The sequence below is a fragment of the Myotis lucifugus genome, unplaced genomic scaffold, assembly GCF_000147115.1.
Source record: "Myotis lucifugus unplaced genomic scaffold, Myoluc2.0 scaffold_14, whole genome shotgun sequence".
Lineage (NCBI taxonomy): Eukaryota > Metazoa > Chordata > Mammalia > Chiroptera > Vespertilionidae > Myotis > Myotis lucifugus.
In genome coordinates, this window is record NW_005871062.1 from 11,645,837 (window position 1) to 11,665,660 (window position 19,824).

Consider the following 19,824-nt stretch of genomic DNA (forward strand, 5'->3'; position numbering starts at 1 on the left):
AACGCCCACCCAGCGGTCACTCGCTGCTCATTTAAGCAACTGTTATTTCTCCCTGGCCTTTGATTGGGCACAGCATTTCTTCTTTTTTCCTTTGATACTGATAGTGCAGAAATAAATCACAGTATGTAAAATGACCACCTGATGGGTGAGGACCCTGGACGCTCAGAGAGGTGAACTACTTTGGTTAGGACATATAGGAAGCAGTGCTGAGGGCAGCATTAGTATTTGATAGTCCACTATCTCCCCTTTCTTAGTCCACCTGATTGGAGAGTGGCTTGCAGCAAAGGCTACCTGATCAACATAGCCTGCTATCACTGTGTTCTTGCACAGATGAATGTCAAACTTACTATTTTGTTACATGATTATGGAGCCTGAAATCTCTAGTTTATGATCTTTTTACCTCACCCTTTTTGTGGCTTGATTTAAGTCAACTGAATATGTAAAATATGACTTCATAAAAATATTATGATTATTCTCAATGCAAAAGTTATCTTTACTTGACAAAAGAGTGTTCTTTAAATAATGAGCTCTCCTACTGCCTTAGAGTTAATTAGATGTTCAAATATATGATGAATACCCACTGTTTTCAGAAAAGCACATACAGATAAAATGTGATATACATATTTGGCTCAACCAAAGGTGAAGACAAATCTTCAAGATTGTTTTAGTTGTTCTTTTTTAACATAAAATTTAGTTGACTACCACTTACACTCATTTGTATATATTCATCTATAATTTTTATAACTCTAATTCAAAGTAGAATATTTCAAAAATCTTGAAGCTAATAATAAATTCAAAAGATTTGGTAAAGCTTTAGAATAGCTCAAAATTATAAACTCACAGAGTTCCATAAGAGGTTAAGTGGTGCTTTGTCAAAAATATTTATTTGATCAAGTGAATGTAGAGATTAGAAACCTTGAGAATAAAAAAGACTTTAAAAATATAGGGTATTCAAAAAAATGTATACATACTTTAACAGCTGATAGCTCAATATTGAAAATGAAATGTATTTTAATAAACACTGCCTTTATAATCATTCAAAGTGTGTGCATGCATTTTTTGGGACACCCGATATATATACTATATATGATTAAGAATCCACAAAATACTGATAGAATGAGAAACTGAAGAGTGCCAAAATTAAACAAATATTTTAGTTATATTACTTTTTCTCTTCAAACCAGACTGGAATTAAAGTTAACACTATATGATTTTGGTATCTTAAAACCAACAGTTCTAGGATTTAAGCTTTCATTTTCTTCCATCAAAAGACTTCTCTAGATTACTGGGTGGTTGTGTTTTTTTTTGTTTGTTTGTTTTTTGTGGTAACTGACAGAATGGGCCTGTCTGTAGAGATAAAGGTATATATAAGAGATATAAAATATATGTTCAATTTACAGATGCACTAAACAGAAGCAAGGATATGAAATGCTTCAGCAGCCATTACAATGTACAAAGACAAATATGCACATGAATTTACAACACGATTAAGGCAAGATAAAAAATGAGCAACTCTCACTTTCAAATAACAGAAACTTAAAACTTTAAATTTTGATGAATTTTGTTAGCTTAAATTTCTCAACATGCAGGAGCATTCTTAAATATGAATATGACAAGCAGAAGCATTAGAATTGTGCTACAAAAAATAGTGTAAAATATATAACAAGGTACAGATCTCTGTCCTGTTATGCTGAATTTTCTTCTCAATGAAAAAATGGATTTTTTAGGTTTTAACATACATATTAATAAAGGTCAAATTAGAGACAGAGCTGTGCTAACAAAAAATGGCCCACTCTTAATTCATGCCTCTGCCCATCTTTTAAATAGTGTTTAATTGACCTTTAGCATGCAGAAGTTATCAAGGTTCTACTCCTACTCTACCTAAGTTTGCTCAGCTGATTCCTTGCCCTTGACAATGGCTGCAGTGCGATGAACTCGTCACTTAAAGCAACTGTGTTGGAGTACATCTATAAGTGGACAGAAAAGGAATGGGACATACAAAGAGTCAGTGAGCTGTATTCATCACCTGAGAAACAGACACAGGACAAGCTATATAAAGACACATCTGTCCCTGTAAGAGCAGGAAATATCATACATCGCATATATACATGACTGAAATTTGTAGGGTTATTCGCTTTCTTCATGCTTAACACCACACTGTTATTCTGGAGTAAAACAAAGTGCAAAATAAATGCTGACAACTTTTCTTTTGATATGATTTTTCTTGATATTTCTGGTAAACAATAAAGTGGCTGACAACTTTCTAATTATTCTTCATCATGTGAACTCAGAGGTCAAAGTATAAGACTGAAATAATAAAGATTACTGCTTACAGCAAAGGAATAATGTTACACATGAGATCTGAATGGCCATATACTGTTGAAGGAAAAAAACAAAACACAAAAGATTCCTGAGTGAAGCAGAGATTTCCTCTTTGGATTAGAAAACATAGAACACTGTCAAGTCATTTGAAAGTAAAAAAGGGAGATTATGGCAGCTTTCACACACAGATAGAATGAGTGATTTATTACACATTCCATTCTTAATCAATTTTAACTTATGGTTAAAGAGCCACAATATAAATAAAGCACTTTTAACCTTTTTTTGTCTAAGGATCCTCAAGGTACAAAATATTTCTATGTAATCCTTTAGAAAGAGGCTATCAAAAAGGTAACAAGAACTAATATTATCACCTTTATTATTAAGAAGTCTATGAAAATACATCATAATTTGCAAATGCACTGCCTATTATAGAATTTCTAAAGGTAAATGTAAATAAATCTAATTATTTACTTTTAGAAAGAACAAAGTTTTGCCTGGCCGGGGTGGCTCAGTGGTTGAGTGTCGACCCATGAACCAAGAGGTCACCGGTTGATTCCCGCTCAGGGCACATGCCTGGGTTGCAGGCTCTATTGTGCAAGAGGCAGTAGATCAATGATTCTCTCTCATCAGTGATGTTTCTATCTCTCTCTCTCTCAAATCAAGAAAAACATAAAAAAAATAAGAATAGTTTTTAAAGTGATGTCATTAATATATTTTGGTGAAACATAACTTTCTATAGACCAAAGGGGAAGACCAATGTGTAATCTTCATAAAGGTCTATAAAAAGTATAATAGGCAATTATTAAAAATATTCTTCTGTTACTGTAAATATTTATCTCTTAAGATTAAAAAAAGGTAGGTAAACTTCTCTGATATATATTTAAGTAATGGACTACAGAGTAGAAAAGTTTTTCCATACTGATATAAATATATGCATATGTAATCAGATTATGACAATTATTTAACCTTATTTGGAGATCAATTATCACAGAGCAACATCCTCATCATTCTTGTAATTATGTTTTTTTAAAAACTGATTTCAGAGAGATAGAAGAAAGGGAGGGGAAGAGAGGGAGGGAGGAAAGAAGGTAGGAAGGGAGAGAGTGAGATATATATTAATTTGTTGTTCCATTTATTTATGTATTGTTGGTTGTTTCTTGTATGTGCCCTGATAGAAGGCTAATTATGTTTTTACTGAGGACTTACTACATACAGGCCCAGGGTTACATGTTTTATATTCATCATCTCTAAGAATCATGTATGACAGTAGTTATTATTCTGATTTTACAGAGGAGGAAATTGAGGCTTAGGAAAATGACTTGATTAAAGGCACACATAAATGGTTAAAACAGCATCTGAATTAAGTTTGCCAGGCTTCAGAGGCCTATGCTGCTTCAATGGTGTTAAAATGTATATTGGTTAGAATTGAGTTACCAAAGCAAATAAAGGCTAAAGAAATGTTGACATGATCACTGAAATTAAAACCAATGCTGCCCTGGCCGGTAGCTCAGTGGTTAGAGCGCCGGCCTAAGCACCAAAGGGTCACGGATTTGATTCCTGGTCAAGGGCATGTACCACTGTTGTAGGTTGGATCCCAGGCCCTGGTTGGAGCACGTGTGGGAGGCAACCAATTGATGTGTCTCTCCCACATCGATGTTTTTTCTCTATTTCTCTCTCTTTCCCCTCCCTCCCACTCTCTCTAAAAATGGAAAAAATATCCTCAGGTGAGCATTCACAAAAAAGCACCACAAAACAAAACAAACAAAAACCCCAATGCACCACTTAGGAAGCCTAACTCAATCCTTACTTAGGGAATACATTCTATTTATAGAATATGTAACTAAATTTCCAAATTTAGATTTAAAAAATCCCAGTATTTATTGCAGCATAAAAGCTAATTAGAATGTATTCTTGAGCCTATGGGTTCAATGCTATGGTATAGTAATAAGACAAATTAATCAGATAGAATTCTGGCTCATGTACAAGTCAAATATATAAACAAGGCACAGGCAACTAAATAGCTTCTATTTCTTAAGCATCTACTATGTCTCAGGAGTCATACAATTAACAGAAATAACTTTAAAAAGATCAGACTTAATATTTACACTGTAAAATGCTTAATACAGAAATGAGTAATTTATTTTCAGATATAAGCAAATTATAATGATAGCTATTCATTGTTAACGACCCCTAAATAAAAGATTTTGTATATAAAAATGGTTACCTGTGCCTTTTCAGTATTTGTAGGATGGAAATGTCTGTCAAATACTTTCTTCACAATATCAAGAAACAGACATATAACCACCATGAGGATTATAGCAAACCAAACAGAACCACTTGATAGGAGCTGAAAAAATACAAAGTACATATTCTGGGAGTCTGAAAATGGCCTGCAAAGAAAGGAAGTGGGATTAATAAAAGTAGAAACTGATAAGGGTTTCTTAAATAAAGTCATGTGGTTTTACATGTGCGTTTACAAACCCACTATATTTGCAGGTTTACAATTTAATTTGGAATACAAGTTTGGGATAATGTTCAAAATTTACAACCAGTAATTAATTAAATCTATACTAACAAAAGGGTAATATGCTAATTAGACCAGATAGACCGGACGTCTTCCGGACAAAGCCACGGTGGTGGGGGCCGAGGCAGAGGTGTTTAGGGGCGATCATGCAGGCAGGGGAACAGTTAGGGTCAATCAGCAGCAGGGGAGCAATTAGGGGCGATCAGGCCGGCAGGCAGAGGCGGTTAGGGGCAATCAGGCCGGCAGGCAGGGGAGCAGTTAGGGGCAGATCAGGCTGGCAGAGGAGCAGTTAGGGGCAATCAGGCCAGCAGGGGAACAGTGAGGGGCGATCAGGCTGCCAGGGGAACAGTGAGGGGTGATCAGGCTGGCAGGGGAGCAGTTAGAGGTGATCAGGCCAGCAGGGGAGCAGTTGGGGTGATCAGGCCGGCAGGGGAACAATTAGGGGCAATCAGGCCGGCAGGGGAGCAGTTAGGGGTGATCAGGCAGGCAGGCAGTTAGTATGGAAAATAATCCTATATAATAGTATGGAAAATACTATGTCCAACTACCGGTTTAGGCCCGATCCTGCAGGGATCGGATATCCCCGAAGGGGTCCCGGATTGGAGAGGGTGCAGGCCGGGCTGAGGGACCCCCGCCATGCACAAATTTCGTGCACTGGGCCTCTAGTAACTAACAAAATAAGACAGACTTTAATTATTAAAAATAAAATTCAATTTAATTACTTTCAATGACAACTATAGTTTTTATTAGGAAAGTGGCAAGTAGTTGACTAGATAACTCTTATCTTAGTGGGATATCAAAAGAATTACTTAGTAATACAGACTTAAGAGACCAATAAACACAAGAAAAAGTATGCAATAAAATATTCTCTACTAAGCAATTAAAAGATCGACTATCCAAATCTTAGGTTGAAAAGTTCTACTTAGAGGTTCTTCTCTACAAATATATTTAAAAATGGGGAAACAGAGAAAGAAATGAAAAAAATAAAGAACATTAAAAACAAACATTATAAACAAAGTGTTATTCATAAGAGTATCCTTCTATGGTCCTAAGTGGAAGATAATTATTTAGCTAATCTAAGTTTTTTTGCTTATCTTCTATAATTTTTTGCCCAATACAGGGATCAAAGGCACAGCAGGCAAATGTATTATAAATTCTCCAAATGAGACTTTAGTTGTTCATCACTTATAAAAGACTCTTAGAAGAGGCATTAATTTTTAATCTATCATAGTAGCTGAAAATATGATTGGTAATTTACCAATGAAGATGAAGCATACTATTTAGTTTTAACAGAAAAGTTGTCATTCATGAAAACTTAATGGCTCAATGTGACTTTATAGTATGTACATTAGTAAATAATTTAGAGAAAATATGGTTAGTGTTAAGGACATTAATTGTGGAATAAAACAATTGGGGTTTAAATACTAGCTTTGTTCTTTTTTAACCTTTGGAATCTTGGGGCTCAGTTTCCATATAGAAAATATGGAGAGTATAAGATTATAGTGATGAATCAATGTAATATCTTAGGTAAAACACCTAGAACATAATATTCAGTAATTGTTAGTTTCTTTTTTACTCTATATCAGTAAGATCAACTGAAAGATGTAAATTTGTAGGACCCCAAGATTATTTGTTCAAAATAAAATCTATCACAACACAGGGGTGGGGCAAAAAAAGGTTTACAGTTGTGAGTACACTAAAGTTTATTCTTCTAGAGGCCTGATGCACAAAATTCGTGCAAGGGGCTCGGCCCTCACAGCCCCTCACAGCCTCAGCCGGCCCTCGCAGCCCCGGCTTCATCCGGAAGGTCGTCCGGACAGTCGTTCTGCTGTTCGGTTTAATTAGCATATTAGCTCTTTATTATATAGGATTATTTTCCATACTAATAACTGTAAACCTACTTTTTCCCACCTTGTATTAATTAGAGTTGAATCAATGTAATTAAAATACAATATAATCACTCACCAGAGAATCCCTCCATAAAACAAAGAAAATACAAAATAGAATATAATGGATCCCCAAGTAACAAAATGGTTGATCCAGGTCCAAAAATGAGTTTCCAAAGCCATCTAAAAGGAAAAAAATGTTTAAATCCTTAATACAAGTCTTTAACCTCCAAGATAAAAATCATGAGTGAAATATATTAATTATAAGTGAGTAAGGTTCCTATGACAAAGTTTCTTAGAAGATAAATATTAATGCAAGGATCCTAGTATGAAACTGAACAATTAAAATTTATAATATTTTTCTTCTGTGAGAAAAAAGCATTGAAATTTCATGAATATTTTCAACTCCATTGCCTGAAACAACTTGTGTTCTCATGCATTATATACAGAGAAGCAAAATTTCAGAGATGAGTACTGTGGGGTTAACCTTTATTGACCATAATAATCAGCAGAGGGTTTTCAAAATAATGAACTTAAAAAAAGATTTTTGACAAAAATGAATTATTAAATAGCAATCAGTGAAATTATTCATGACTAAAGAAGGAAAAAGGAAAAATATGCATCTATGGCTAAAGAAATTTAACTATGAATTATACATATACAAAGTGTGTTCATCTGTCTAATTTCTGTGCCATACCTTTACTGTGACTGTAATAAGCATTACTGTGAAGACCAAGGTGCCAAATGTCCAGTTACCAAACATCTAAACAGAAAGAATAAACCATTATTGCACTGTGTCACCATGATTCTAAGTTGGTAGTAAAGCAGAAAGTAACTTCATTCTTTACTAAAAGCATTTGAATTATTTAAGCCAGTTACATTTGAAATCTATGACTAGATTAGTAAAGTTAAAGGAGTATGAGAAGAAACACCATAAGCATTACTATGTTTATTATTATTATCCATTGCATAACATTATCAGACTGAAAACTCAAGATGGGTTTGGAATTATGTAGCACAGACTGTTTTTATTTAGAACGATATAGTGACTGCTTCATTCCTGTCACACAGTAAAAATGATAACAAAACCCTGTTTGATCACAATTATTTTTTATAACCATTCCAACCAGAAGTTACACCAGATAACTTGCCACTGTATTTCTGGACATGGCATAGGCAGAGCAGGAAAAAAAACATTACACACAAAACCAATACCTGAAAGATAATGGCTAATAGAATTACTCCTCAAGGATTCCTTGTGAAAATGGTGATAATGTAAGTCAGACAGTATTCCCCTGGACTTTTTTTATAGTAAAAACTTACCTAATTTATTACAAATGCAGAATCCCCAAAGAATGTCAGGATTTAAGTTCCATAAATAAGAGCATAACTAGAAGTTTATGTTAACTTAGTTCATAAAGTAGTCATAGTCTTTACTATTGGTTTAAAAATTATTTAAAAGGCTCTGTTTTGTTATCACAGATTTCTAACAATTAGCATTTACTTGACAAATTAACATCTCTGTATCTCACTTTTTTCATTTGTAAAATGGGGGAAAATCTTATAGGTTTTTATAATTAGGATCTGCAAAAAGGATAGGATGCCTGATAAACAGCAATCTATAAGTAATAGTTATCAACAATAAAATATCAATTAATATTCTTTTATTTAAGGGTAATAGGGGAGTTTATCCGTTAAAAGAATGAAAAGGCATAATGAATCCCTCCTTTTTCTGTTTTTATCATCTCTAGAAATTACCTGGAAATACTGAAAAACAGTGGGTCTCACTCTACTCAGCTCTTGGAGGAGTGCCAGTCTCCTCTTCCAGGGCTATGTGGACAGATACTAAATGCAGCCAGAGAACCTGTGCCTGGATGTGGTAATAACCGCACATGTCTTATCCCTCAGTACAGTATCTGGTTTTACAGGGGACAGTTACATGGAATCTTTCTTAGAAGCAGAGCTTATTTAGGGCTTCTTCTTGCATTCAAGGCCCAGGGGAGCTATGAAAACACATTCACATGTTGCTGTTGTTTTTTTGTTTGTTTTTTATGAAATTAGTAAAAGTAATGTATTTCAACTGCAATTAATCAGCTAAGACTACTGCATCTTTCCATTCTGACTTCCTCTTGAGTTGGTAATGAAATGAGTGGCAGAAGGCATTTTTGGGATCTGGCTGAAGAGAAGTTAGTTGGGCTTATTATACTGGCTTGGGTTAAGTGGGACCTATTTGTATCAGTCAGTTATTTTCAAGTATACGTAAGCTTGTACTTGTATGTTCTTTTCCCCTTAAAGAAGGCCTGCCAAAATGTGTAAAGTTTAAACTCTACTAACCTTACCTCTACCCCTGCTCAGAAGACACAGATGCTCAAAACACTTTCTATCACTATTTGCTTATTTTTTGGATAACTTCTTCTAACTGAATTTGTTACCTAATTATTTAATAAAGCCAAGTTAAAAAGGCTCATTCATTATTCATTTGTATACTCAGCAAATAGAAATTGAGTATCTATTATATGCCAAGTACCATTCTAGGCCTTGGGAATAAAGCAATGATAAGACAAAATTGCTGACCTCATGGAGTTTACACGTAGTGGAGGAGACAGATAAACAAACTAAAAATATATACCTTGAGGGACAGATTAGTGCTATGCAGAAATGTAAATGTACAGTAAGGGCCCAGTAAGTGATGAAAGGTGAAAGAGGCAGCATTTTACGGGAGTGGGCTAGAAAGGCTTTCTTGAGCCAGTGATGTTTCAGCAAACCAGGTGAGAGAAAAGCATCCCAGAAGAGAAACAGGAACAAATTGGTCTGTTCAAGTGACAAGAAAATCAGTGTGGCTTATAATAAAACACTAGATGATTTTGAGCAGATTAGATAGATGATCATATTCTCATTTCTAAAAGATCATGTGGACTGCTGTGTGAACGGCAGGAAGGGCAGAAAACTCTGTAGGGCTGCCTAAGCATACCAAAAAAATAATTCATGCAATTAAAAGCAAAAAAAACTAAACACTAAATCCTCATTTCTCATCTAAAAAGGGTGGGTCATAGTATCTCTCCAACAGATTTATTGTGAGGACTAATGGATACGGGGTATGTAAAGAGCTTAGCACAAAGTAAGCACTGAGTAAACAGTAGCTATTACTAAAAACACAATTCTGGAGTGAACAGCAGCATGCAGGGGCATGAATATATCCCCGTGTATTTTTGAAGAGCAAAACTGCCTGGTACCTTGAGCTTCATATTAAGATTACACTGTATTGCCTTTTTGTTTTATTTTTGATTTGCATAAAATTTTATCAAGTAAAAAACGTTAAAACCTTTTTATAATTGCATTTTAATTTAATATCTGCAATTTCATAATTTAAATTGAATTTCATTTTTATTTTATTTTATTGTTTAAGGTATTACAAATAGTAATACATATGTCTCCTTTTTTCCCCCATTGACCTCCCCCCGTTATCAAAAACCAAATTAAATCAAACCATTAACAATTTTTAAAAACTATAAATTTTACCTGGCCATTTCCAAGCAGAGATATATCTTTCCCCATTAGAAAATAGGATCCAAAAAAGAAAATGAAGGCATGACTGAAACCCAGGATGGTCCAGTAAAGAAAATTTGTCATGCTTAGTTGACGGTTTTTACTAATGTCTCTGTACATTTTTTTTTAAAAAAGAGGAGAAAAAGGAACATATTAGGACTCATATTTATTATTTATCTAATCAATAGTCATTACAATCAAACCACTACTTGTAATAATATATAACTGCGTAACAACTTATAGGTCACACTAGAGGACTGGGGTTGTGCACCAGTGGGGTCCCTCGGGCTGGCCTGGGGGAATTGGCCGAAACCGGCTCTCCGACATTCCTTGAGGGGTCCCAGATTGCGAGGGGGTGGTTCTCGGGTGACACACCCTGGAATCGGGCTCCTGTGTTGAGCGTCTGCCCCTGGGTGGTCAGTGCGCATCATAGCTATTGGTCGCACAGTCAAACGGTCACTTAGGCTTTTATACATATAGATAATACTTTCAAATTCATGTTCTTATTTGATAAAGAAATATGATATAGGCTAACATTTTAGTTTAATTGTAAAAAGTTGATTTATCTGTATTATATTCTGTTGTAAACATTCAGTCACTCTGCCATGATTGTTCTTTTTAGTGGAGTCATTTGAGTTAGGTTCAGCACTGAGGCTCCCAATAGATTTCATGACCACCAATAGCTATCAGAGAAAACCAATCTTTGCCAATCTTGGGTCAAGCCCAGTCCTAGATATCCTGAGAAATCAAGGTTAAGTTTTTGCCATTTCCAGATAACTGAATGCCTCTATAAGAGTGGAGGTCAGATTAATGTGGAAATCAAACTGGTTCTGAGGAAAGTTCCACATCTCTGTGATTACTTGGTTCTGTGGAACCAGGACTTGGGCAGAGGATATGGGACAAGAATTAATGTCCCTAACCCTACATTTTACATTGATTACTACTCATAAATTTGGCAATGCCTGAATATAAAAATCAGTATTTTAGAAACTCTAGAGACAACCAATTACTGAATAACTTCATTTGTGCACATGAAATAAAATATTACTAGCTTACAACAGTAAATGCAAATTATACAACTGCTGCCTGATGCACTACTAAGATAAAAGTGTTCATTCCTAAAAACATTGGTAAAATTATTGTGTTCAACAATTATAAACCATACAACAACTAAAGTACTTTCCTTAGTAAAGTATTAATCACCAAATATTTGCTTATTTTTAAAGTACTTTTAAAAACTGGTAACTTACAATCAGAAATGTTATGGACACTTAATACTGGAAAATACTTACCGATAGAGGGTGGGCTTGTTCTGTAATACATGAGGGTTTATATGCTGTTCCAGTAGACTATATATCAGAATAGGTAGGGAAGTAAAACAAATATTGTATAAAGTCAGGTACACGCTGTCATACAATGTCTAGAAAGAGAAATTGATTGGAATTTTGAGATTCTAAAGTATGTATTATTTATTATACTTATGCATATAAAAACAAAGAAGCATATCAAAATAAACAAAAATTATGTAGTTTTTTCCAATTTATACTAAAATCCATTTTAATAATCCCAATTTGTTTCTGACTTAAGCATTCACATATAATGTTCATAGATTTATATTTCTTGTAGAAATTGGAATATTTTATTATGCCAAATAATTCTGGAAATACAGTGATTTGTATCTACATTTCAAGATTCTCCACAATTTGGTCACTGTGATATAATTTTACACAATTCTCCTACATGCTTCTAGGTTTCTTACTATTCTTTTGATATGTTACACGTTTAGTTTTGCTTTCATGGTTTTGTCTTTGCATCTAAGTCCTACAATTCCTTTAAGGCATGATCCATGAAACTTTACACATTTATGATAGCTTTCTCTTCTAAACAGTCCTATGCGCTACTGGTAGTACTAATTTGCTTAGCACTTTGTCTATGCTTCACATATTGTTTTTATTGTTATTAATATTTTATCTTTAATTATACTGTAAACTCCCTGAAACTTAATCAAAATAGGTTAGTTCTCCTTGTCATATGCTCTTATAGCATTCTTTACTTCATTCAAGTAAGCAAACATTATTGGCAATCAATGCCTAAGGAGATATTTAGAATTTGAAGTTACGAATTGTAAACAGAGGAGAAAACAGTGAGTAAGGATAGAAAAAAATCATGAAAAACCTAAAATAATTAAGCTCTTGTTATTTCAATAAACTTAAACGAATGTCTTGATCAATTAGAGATGTATAGTGCGGTATGTGAAGAGGGCACTCAATTAGTCAGAAGCAGTAGGTCCAAGTATGGTATAGTAATTATTAACTTAGCTATGAGAGCTTGGGCAAGTTACCGAGTCTCTGTGTATTTTAATTTCCTGTTTCATAAAGTAAGACAGAGTAGATCAGGAATGGGAAATATGTAACATGTGTATAGCTACTGCTAATCAAGAAAAGGGGTTTCCTTCTGAGCCTATGGCTTGAGAACCCCTTTCAATATAGTGCTCCTGGTAGTCCTGCCGATTATTTAATAAGCTTCTGAGATTAAACCTGTATGTCATCCCTGAACTCTACCACTAAGCAAGTAAGGTTCCTTCCAAATCTAAAAAAATTTATGAGTAAAAAAAAAAAAATTTCTGTCCCGGCTTGATATAGATTTTACAGAAATATTACATACACATAAGTTGAAAAATGTTACAAAATTATCTCAAACTGTTAAGTGTTAATACCCATTTTTAAAAAGTATCCAGAATTAAAATGTATTTTGGTATTAACACATTTCAAACTAAAAATCAGAATAAATGTTATGAATGCTATACTGATTAAATACACTAATTAGAAAAGTTTTATCTAATTATAATAGGACTACGAAAAATTCCCACCAAGGATTTATCAAACACTGAATACACATAATTTATTCTGAAAGTATAAAAACAAAAGCTTCTATTTACTTACTTGTTGAGAAAACAAACAGTAGAACTGATATAAAAATTGGGGTGTGATAAAGCACACATTCTGAAAAACAAGATTAAATGGAAATAATTAAAATATTTAGGTCAAAAAGAAAAATTTTTTTAAATGACTAATGAGTCTAGAAACACAGTCTCCATTGATACGGAGAACAGAAGATCTGCCTATAAGAACTTGTCCATATAAAACGGGAAAACAGAATTCCCATTTTATTAAAAAATGTCTGAAAGTATTCCACACAGCACTGCAAATGTCAGAATAAAATGCTCTGAACTTGTATCACTGCCAAACAATACCATAATTCTGAATTTATACCTTCCAATTATTATTCGATACTTTTCACATACAGTACAACAAGTAAGTTTTACTTCAACTTTGGGGTATAGTAGCTTTAAAATATTTAAATGGAACTGTCAAACATCTTCTGATTTCAATATACTTATGTCACAGCAAAACTAAGCTAGGAAGAAAAACTGCCACCACCATTTATTAACAACTAGGATTTGTGCACCGGTGGGGTCCCTTGGCCTGGCTTGCGGGGATCAGGCCAAAACCAGCTCTCCAACATCCCCTGAGGGGTCCCGCATTGCGAGAGGATGGTTCACGGGTGATGCACGCTGGAATCGGGCTCCCTCTTCTCTGGTTCCAGGTGCATTACCAGAGAAACGCAGCTGCCAAGTCACCGCAGCTCGGCAGCTTCTGTGTTGAGCGTCTGCCCCCTGGTGGTCAGTGCGCATCATAGCTACCAGTCAGACGGTCGAATGGTCGCTTAGGCTTTTATATATACACCAGAGGCCCGGTGCATGAAATTCATGCACAAGGGTGGGGAGTTCCCTCAGCCCCACCTGCACCCTCTCCAATCCAGGACCCCTCGGGGGATGTCCAACTGCCTCTCTCAATTGGGGACTGCTGGCTCCTAACCACTCGCCTGCCTGCCTGATTGCCCCTAACCCCTCTACTTGCCTGCCTGATCGCCCTTACCACCTCTGCCTGCCTGATCAACCCTAACCACCTCTGCCTGCCTGATCGCCCCTAACTGCTCCCTTGCTGGCCTGATCACCCCTAATCGCCTCTGTCTCGCCCCACAACCGGGACCTAGGATTCCCTCCTCTGGTCGGTTGCAGGCACCTGGGACCCTGGCTTGGCTGCAGGCACCCAGGACCGAGGCCTCCTTCGCCTGGGCTGGCCACAGCCACAGGGTACTGTGAGCAGGCAGTTTCACCCAGGCCGCAGCTGTAGGCGCTGGCACCCGGGACCGCGGGGTGGGCGGCTTGTCCCTCTCCTGGGCTGTAGCCTGGTTGGTCCCCATTTCTCTCTCGCAAGCTCATTTGTGCCTGGCTGGTCCCCACTCCTCTCTCATAAGCTCATTTGTACCTGGCTGGTCCCCAATCCTCTCTCGCGAGCTCATTTGTGTCTGGCTGATCTCCATTCCTCAGACCCAGTGTTGAGTGTCTGAGCCATTACGGTGTTACAGCATGAGGGCGTGATGACCATTTGCATATTAGCTCTTTATTATATAGGACTAGATATGCAATCTACCTGTGTTCTTTCATTGGCTTGCAGCTATTACTTAATTACAGGTATATAGGCAACATAGGATATTCTGGTGTATTAAATGTCTTGGTACTCAGGGGCTCTTAACATGAGCTCCACCAAATCCTACCTTCCTCAAAAGAGTCAAGAGACAGAACAGTACTTCAACAAAATTAGTTTTCTTGTAATCCTATGTATTTTATTTTGTGCATTTATAAGCCCTATACTGAGTAATTTATACATCTCACTTGATTACCTAATGGTCATTCATGACACAAAAAGATTTAGAACACCTGCTTGAAACCATCATATGAAGTTAAATTAAAATTTACCACTGGTTCAAAACAAAATTACATCAAAGAAATCAAATTAATTGAGTTTAAATCTGTATAAAATAAAATGTAGCAATTTTAAGTGTAAATTTTTTAATGTGTTTTGACAAATTTATACACCTGTGTAACCACCACCACAATCAAACTAGATTAACTTTTCTCTCATGCAAAATTTTCCATATCCCTTTCCAGTCAATTCTAAACCTGCACCCTTGGCACCAGGCAACCCTTGATTTTCTTTCTCTCAGTACACACCAGATTCATGACTAATAATCAAAGTATATTCCATAAACTTATTTTATGGAAATGATTTTTAAGAAAAACTGTTATGGGAACAATTTTTAAGAATAATTTGTATGGTGATGGTATTCCTTAAATTGAAGCCTCAACTTACTGTCAATAACTGATACTAAAATATTTCCATGAGTCCAGCCAGTGTAGCTCAGCAGTTGAGCATCGACTCAGGAACCAAGAGGCCACTGGTTTGATTTTCAGTCAGGGCACATGCCCGGGTTGTAGGATCAATCCCTAGTAGGGGGCGTGCAGGAGGCAGCCAATAGATGATGTTTCCCTCTCTCCCTTCCTCTCTCTCTAAAAAATCAATAAAAACATATTTTAAATAAATAAATAAATAAATAAATAAATAAAATATGTCCATGAAACTCACCTTATAAAAAAAATACTGTACAAGGGTAGCTATTCTAATGTAATAAAAGTGACCGTGAACAAAGAGCAACTTGGAGAGAAATTTAAATCTTGCTATTGCATAGTCACTGTTTCTTGCAGCTTGTCTTCCTTCTTTACCCATGATTCCTGCCAATAAAGGGGACAAAAAGGCAAATTCATTGATAACTGATAAGTACAACTTTCCCGATATATCTGTGAATATGTTAATTATAGCAGTTGAAGTTGGATTTAGGATCACTATATCCTAATATATAGTAGAGAGCAGATTTCCAAAAATTTGTTCTAAATCAAATATATAAATTAATATAAAACTACAATATATACTAGGCATGTAACATCAATTTTCAAAGGTTTAGAATGTAATATAAAATATAATTAATATAAAAATAATATTGAAAGTCCTGGATCTAATAAGAACATAAATTATACTAATAAGTTCAGAGTACTCGTTAATAGATCTCTAATGGGAGGATGCTATAAAATAGCTTTAACTTCACTGAACATAAAAAAATCCAAGTTGAATAATTTGCACCTACCAAAAATGAGCAAGTTTGACTTCTTTAAATTTTTCATGCATAACTCAAACAAAATGATTTTTTAAAGTACACTATCATCTGAAATCAGTACATAATTTTATCTGATAAATGAGTACATTTTTTAGGTTATGATAATCTTTTAGTTTTCAAAACAGTTATTGCCAAATTTACTTTTTAAATCTAGAAGCAGCTTTGAAAAATTATTTTTCAAAATTAAAAATTAATTTTTGTCATAAAAGGATCGAAATGTTTGAAAGAGTTATAGATAAAGACAACTATATTCACAGCATCTAGAAAAAAACCTATTTTTGGTATATATACTTTTAGGATTTTTCCTTCCACATATTCTATATGTCTGTACATTTATTATACATACAAATAAGTGTATAAAAATGGGATTGTTTTGTAATCTACTTTTGTCTCTTAATATACTATTATGGACATTGTTTATAACATATGTCTTTGTCAACATATTCACATATTTTCTTCAAAGAAATTCTAGATGCATGACTGACAGGTCAACAGGCAAACGTTTATAATTTGACTCCCATAAACATCAAATAAGATAATTTACTAATCTATACCTTTACCAATTCCAGATTTTATCAATCTTTGTAATTTTTGTCACTCTGATAGGCAATATAAACTTGCATTCTTTGATTGTTAGTGAGAGACTGAACCCTTTTTTCATACATTTAGTATTCATTTTAGATTTCTCCTTTTGTGACAACTGATGGTTCACATCCTTCCACCTATTTCTACTATAGTATTTTTCTTATTAATTTGTTAAGAATTTACATATTAGGAATATTAAAACTTTGTCATCTATTTTGAAAATATTCTTTACTACTCTGTCTTTAAAATTTTGGGGGGACAGTATTTACTTTTGCCACACATATTGATCTTTTTCTTGCTTTGTTTGGTTTTGTACTTAACAGACCTTTTTACACCTCAAAATACAGCATTATTCATTAAATTTTTCCTCTATTACTTTTTACGGTCTTTAACAAGTTTTATCAGTATTTTTTATCAAGTAAGTTGTTTCCCTACTTATGTTTAAATAGTTTTAAACATCTATCTGAATCTACTTAAACATCTGTTTAAATCTATCCTATTCACTAGTCTGTCTGCTAGCATACTAGACTCAAACTGTTATAAATACTGTAGCTTTTTATGCTTTAAAATATGATATAGGAAGATATCAAATTGTTAGGGAGAATTATGGGAACAATTAACAAACTGGAAAGAAAATTAAGTTTTCAAAATGAAAATTTAATTATCCTAAAGAAGTAGGAGCTTATTTGAGATAAAATAGAAACATTAGACCCAATAACTACTCACAGGATATTACAGAAATGATTCCAAAACAGGACCAGTTACACTCTTTTCTAAAACTAAAAATTTATCCTTTAATGAAAAACCCATACTGTCCTCTTTACTTCTGTATTTGTATAATAAAATTAGTGAGAAAAACAGGTCAGAATATGGTTTAAATAGTAAATGACTGATAATTTAAATATAAATAAAATAATTAGTATTCTGAATCCAATAAAAATGCTAGGCAAAAAAAGAAAAAAATTAGGATAAAGGTTATTAAGTCAGAAGGCTATTGGAATTTTATATTTTACCAGAGGCCCGGTGCATGAAATTCATGCACTGGAGGGGGGGGGGGTTCCCTTAGCCTGGCCTGTGCCTTCTTGTAGTCGGACATCCTTAGTGCTGCTGTGGAGGAGGGCTCCCGCCACCACCGCTTGTCGGCCGTGAGCCCAGTTTCTGGCTGAGCGGCGCTCCCCCTGTGGGAGCACACTGACCACCAGGGGGCAGCTCCTACATTGAGCTTCTGCCCCCTGGTGGTCAGTGCGCGTCATAGTGACTGGTCATTCTGCTGTTCAGTCTATTTGCATATTAGCCTTTTATTATATAGGATTACAGTTTGGTATGATTTTCTATCTCTAAAGTTGTCTTTAAAATGAGCTGCAGAATCTTTAGATTGACAAAAAAATAACATTCTAAAACGAGAATTTAAAACCAGGAAGGTAACTATGTAAATCACAAATTTAGAGTTTAAAAGGGATAAAATAATATATGAAACTACTTTAAAAAGTATAAAATTACATGTAAAAATAAAGCTAATTTATGAAGGAGAATTGGAAAAGAAAAATTCATTAATGTGGTATTCATGTCTTTGAAAATTTGGAAATAAAATATTTGAAATATTGGGCTAATTATAATAGGTTTCTGGTAGGGAAACACTATATTACCATGTTGCATTCAGTTTTCATTCATGTATTTGATACTATACTTTAGTCTACCAAAGAAAAATTCAAAATCCCCAAATAATTATACCAATGTTAAAAGCTCAGGGAAAAAGGAAAAAGCAATCACCTATGCCAACATGTGCTTCTTGTATCATGCTTACATCATTAGCACCATCACCAACAGCCAACGTTATAGGTTTCTCAGGTGAGATTTTTATCAGTCTTATTACCTGAAAGACATACAACTAATCAATCACGGTAAAATTTTAACTTCTTATATTTATAGAAAGTCATTTATCAGAAATGACTCTGTTGAAGGAAGTAGAAAAAAATTAATTTTATATTAGACAATAATATTCTCTATGGTTCATTTTTTGAGGGATGTCTCTTTCCACTACGATGTTAGAAATGTCTTTCAGAATGATATTGCAGAACAGTATTATCTTACATACACAGGCCATGGAAATGGGCAATAAGGGTAGTGAAGACCTGGGGGGATGGGTAGGGGCTGGGAGGAAAAGGGTAAAGGGGGACAAAGGAATGGGAGATATCTGGAATACTTTCAATAATAAAAAAATATTTAAAAAAAAACCAAAAAGCAAAAAAACACACACAATATTATCTTGGATTTTATTATGGGAAGCAAAAATCTTTAAATACAGTTTACCTTTGTAAAAAGCTTAATAACTGTGTAAAAAGTAATAACTATTTGAACTTTGTTAGGCAAAGATAATTATTTTCAAAAATCTAAAAAGCAATCAAAATTAAATTCAATGAAATTTTAAAAAATGTTTATTTGAAATTCTTGAATGTACTTTTATAAAGAACCTAGATGTTAGCTCTGTTTGGTCTCCAGTTTTAGTCTCCATAGACTGAGGGGACATGTGTTATAATAATATAGGCATTATAAGAAAGTTCCATGAAGCCAAAAACTATTGAATGCCTAATTTATTAGATCTATATGTGAAACAACCAGTGTTTAGATGTACATTTCAAAGGATACTATTTGTGAAGGATACAGTCTAAGACCTCAAATTACAAATTTGGAGTTATAAAAAATATTTGTATAGGCTTTCACATAGAATCATAGCTGAAATTTAAATATTTTTGTATATAACTTAATATCACAATCGGCTTTTCAACTTCTTACTAAAGTTCTATTATTTAATAGCCATTTTAAATAAAGAGAATTATTTCACAATAATGCAAGAATAAGCAGAGATCAATAGAACTACTGAAATCT

General features: G+C 34.4%; 2 protein-coding genes across 5 annotated transcripts in view; one reads left to right on the forward strand and one right to left on the reverse strand.

Moving 5' to 3' along the window:
• The window catches only part of DCUN1D1 (defective in cullin neddylation 1 domain containing 1), a 79,339-nt gene extending 70,144 nt beyond the window's left edge, over nucleotides 1–9,195 (forward strand). The window contains exon 7 of the mRNA XM_023750646.1: nucleotides 8,484–9,195. The gene's annotated coding sequence lies outside the window, so the exon portion shown is untranslated. The remainder of the gene's footprint in view (nucleotides 1–8,483) is intronic.
• Nucleotides 1–19,824, reverse strand: part of ATP11B (ATPase phospholipid transporting 11B (putative)) — an 87,277-nt gene that overhangs the window by 15,202 nt on the left and 52,251 nt on the right. For all 4 annotated transcript variants that reach the window (XM_006084873.3, XM_023750642.1, XM_023750644.1 and 1 more), the window contains 8 exons: nucleotides 18,709–18,811; nucleotides 15,768–15,913; nucleotides 13,221–13,280; nucleotides 11,571–11,698; nucleotides 10,252–10,390; nucleotides 7,430–7,495; nucleotides 6,812–6,915; nucleotides 4,547–4,712 (listed from right to left, as the gene is read on the reverse strand). In XM_006084873.3, coding sequence (XP_006084935.1) covers nucleotides 4,547–4,712; nucleotides 6,812–6,915; nucleotides 7,430–7,495; nucleotides 10,252–10,390; nucleotides 11,571–11,698; nucleotides 13,221–13,280; nucleotides 15,768–15,913; nucleotides 18,709–18,811 — 912 coding nt within the window. The remainder of the gene's footprint in view (nucleotides 1–4,546; nucleotides 4,713–6,811; nucleotides 6,916–7,429; nucleotides 7,496–10,251; nucleotides 10,391–11,570; nucleotides 11,699–13,220; nucleotides 13,281–15,767; nucleotides 15,914–18,708; nucleotides 18,812–19,824) is intronic.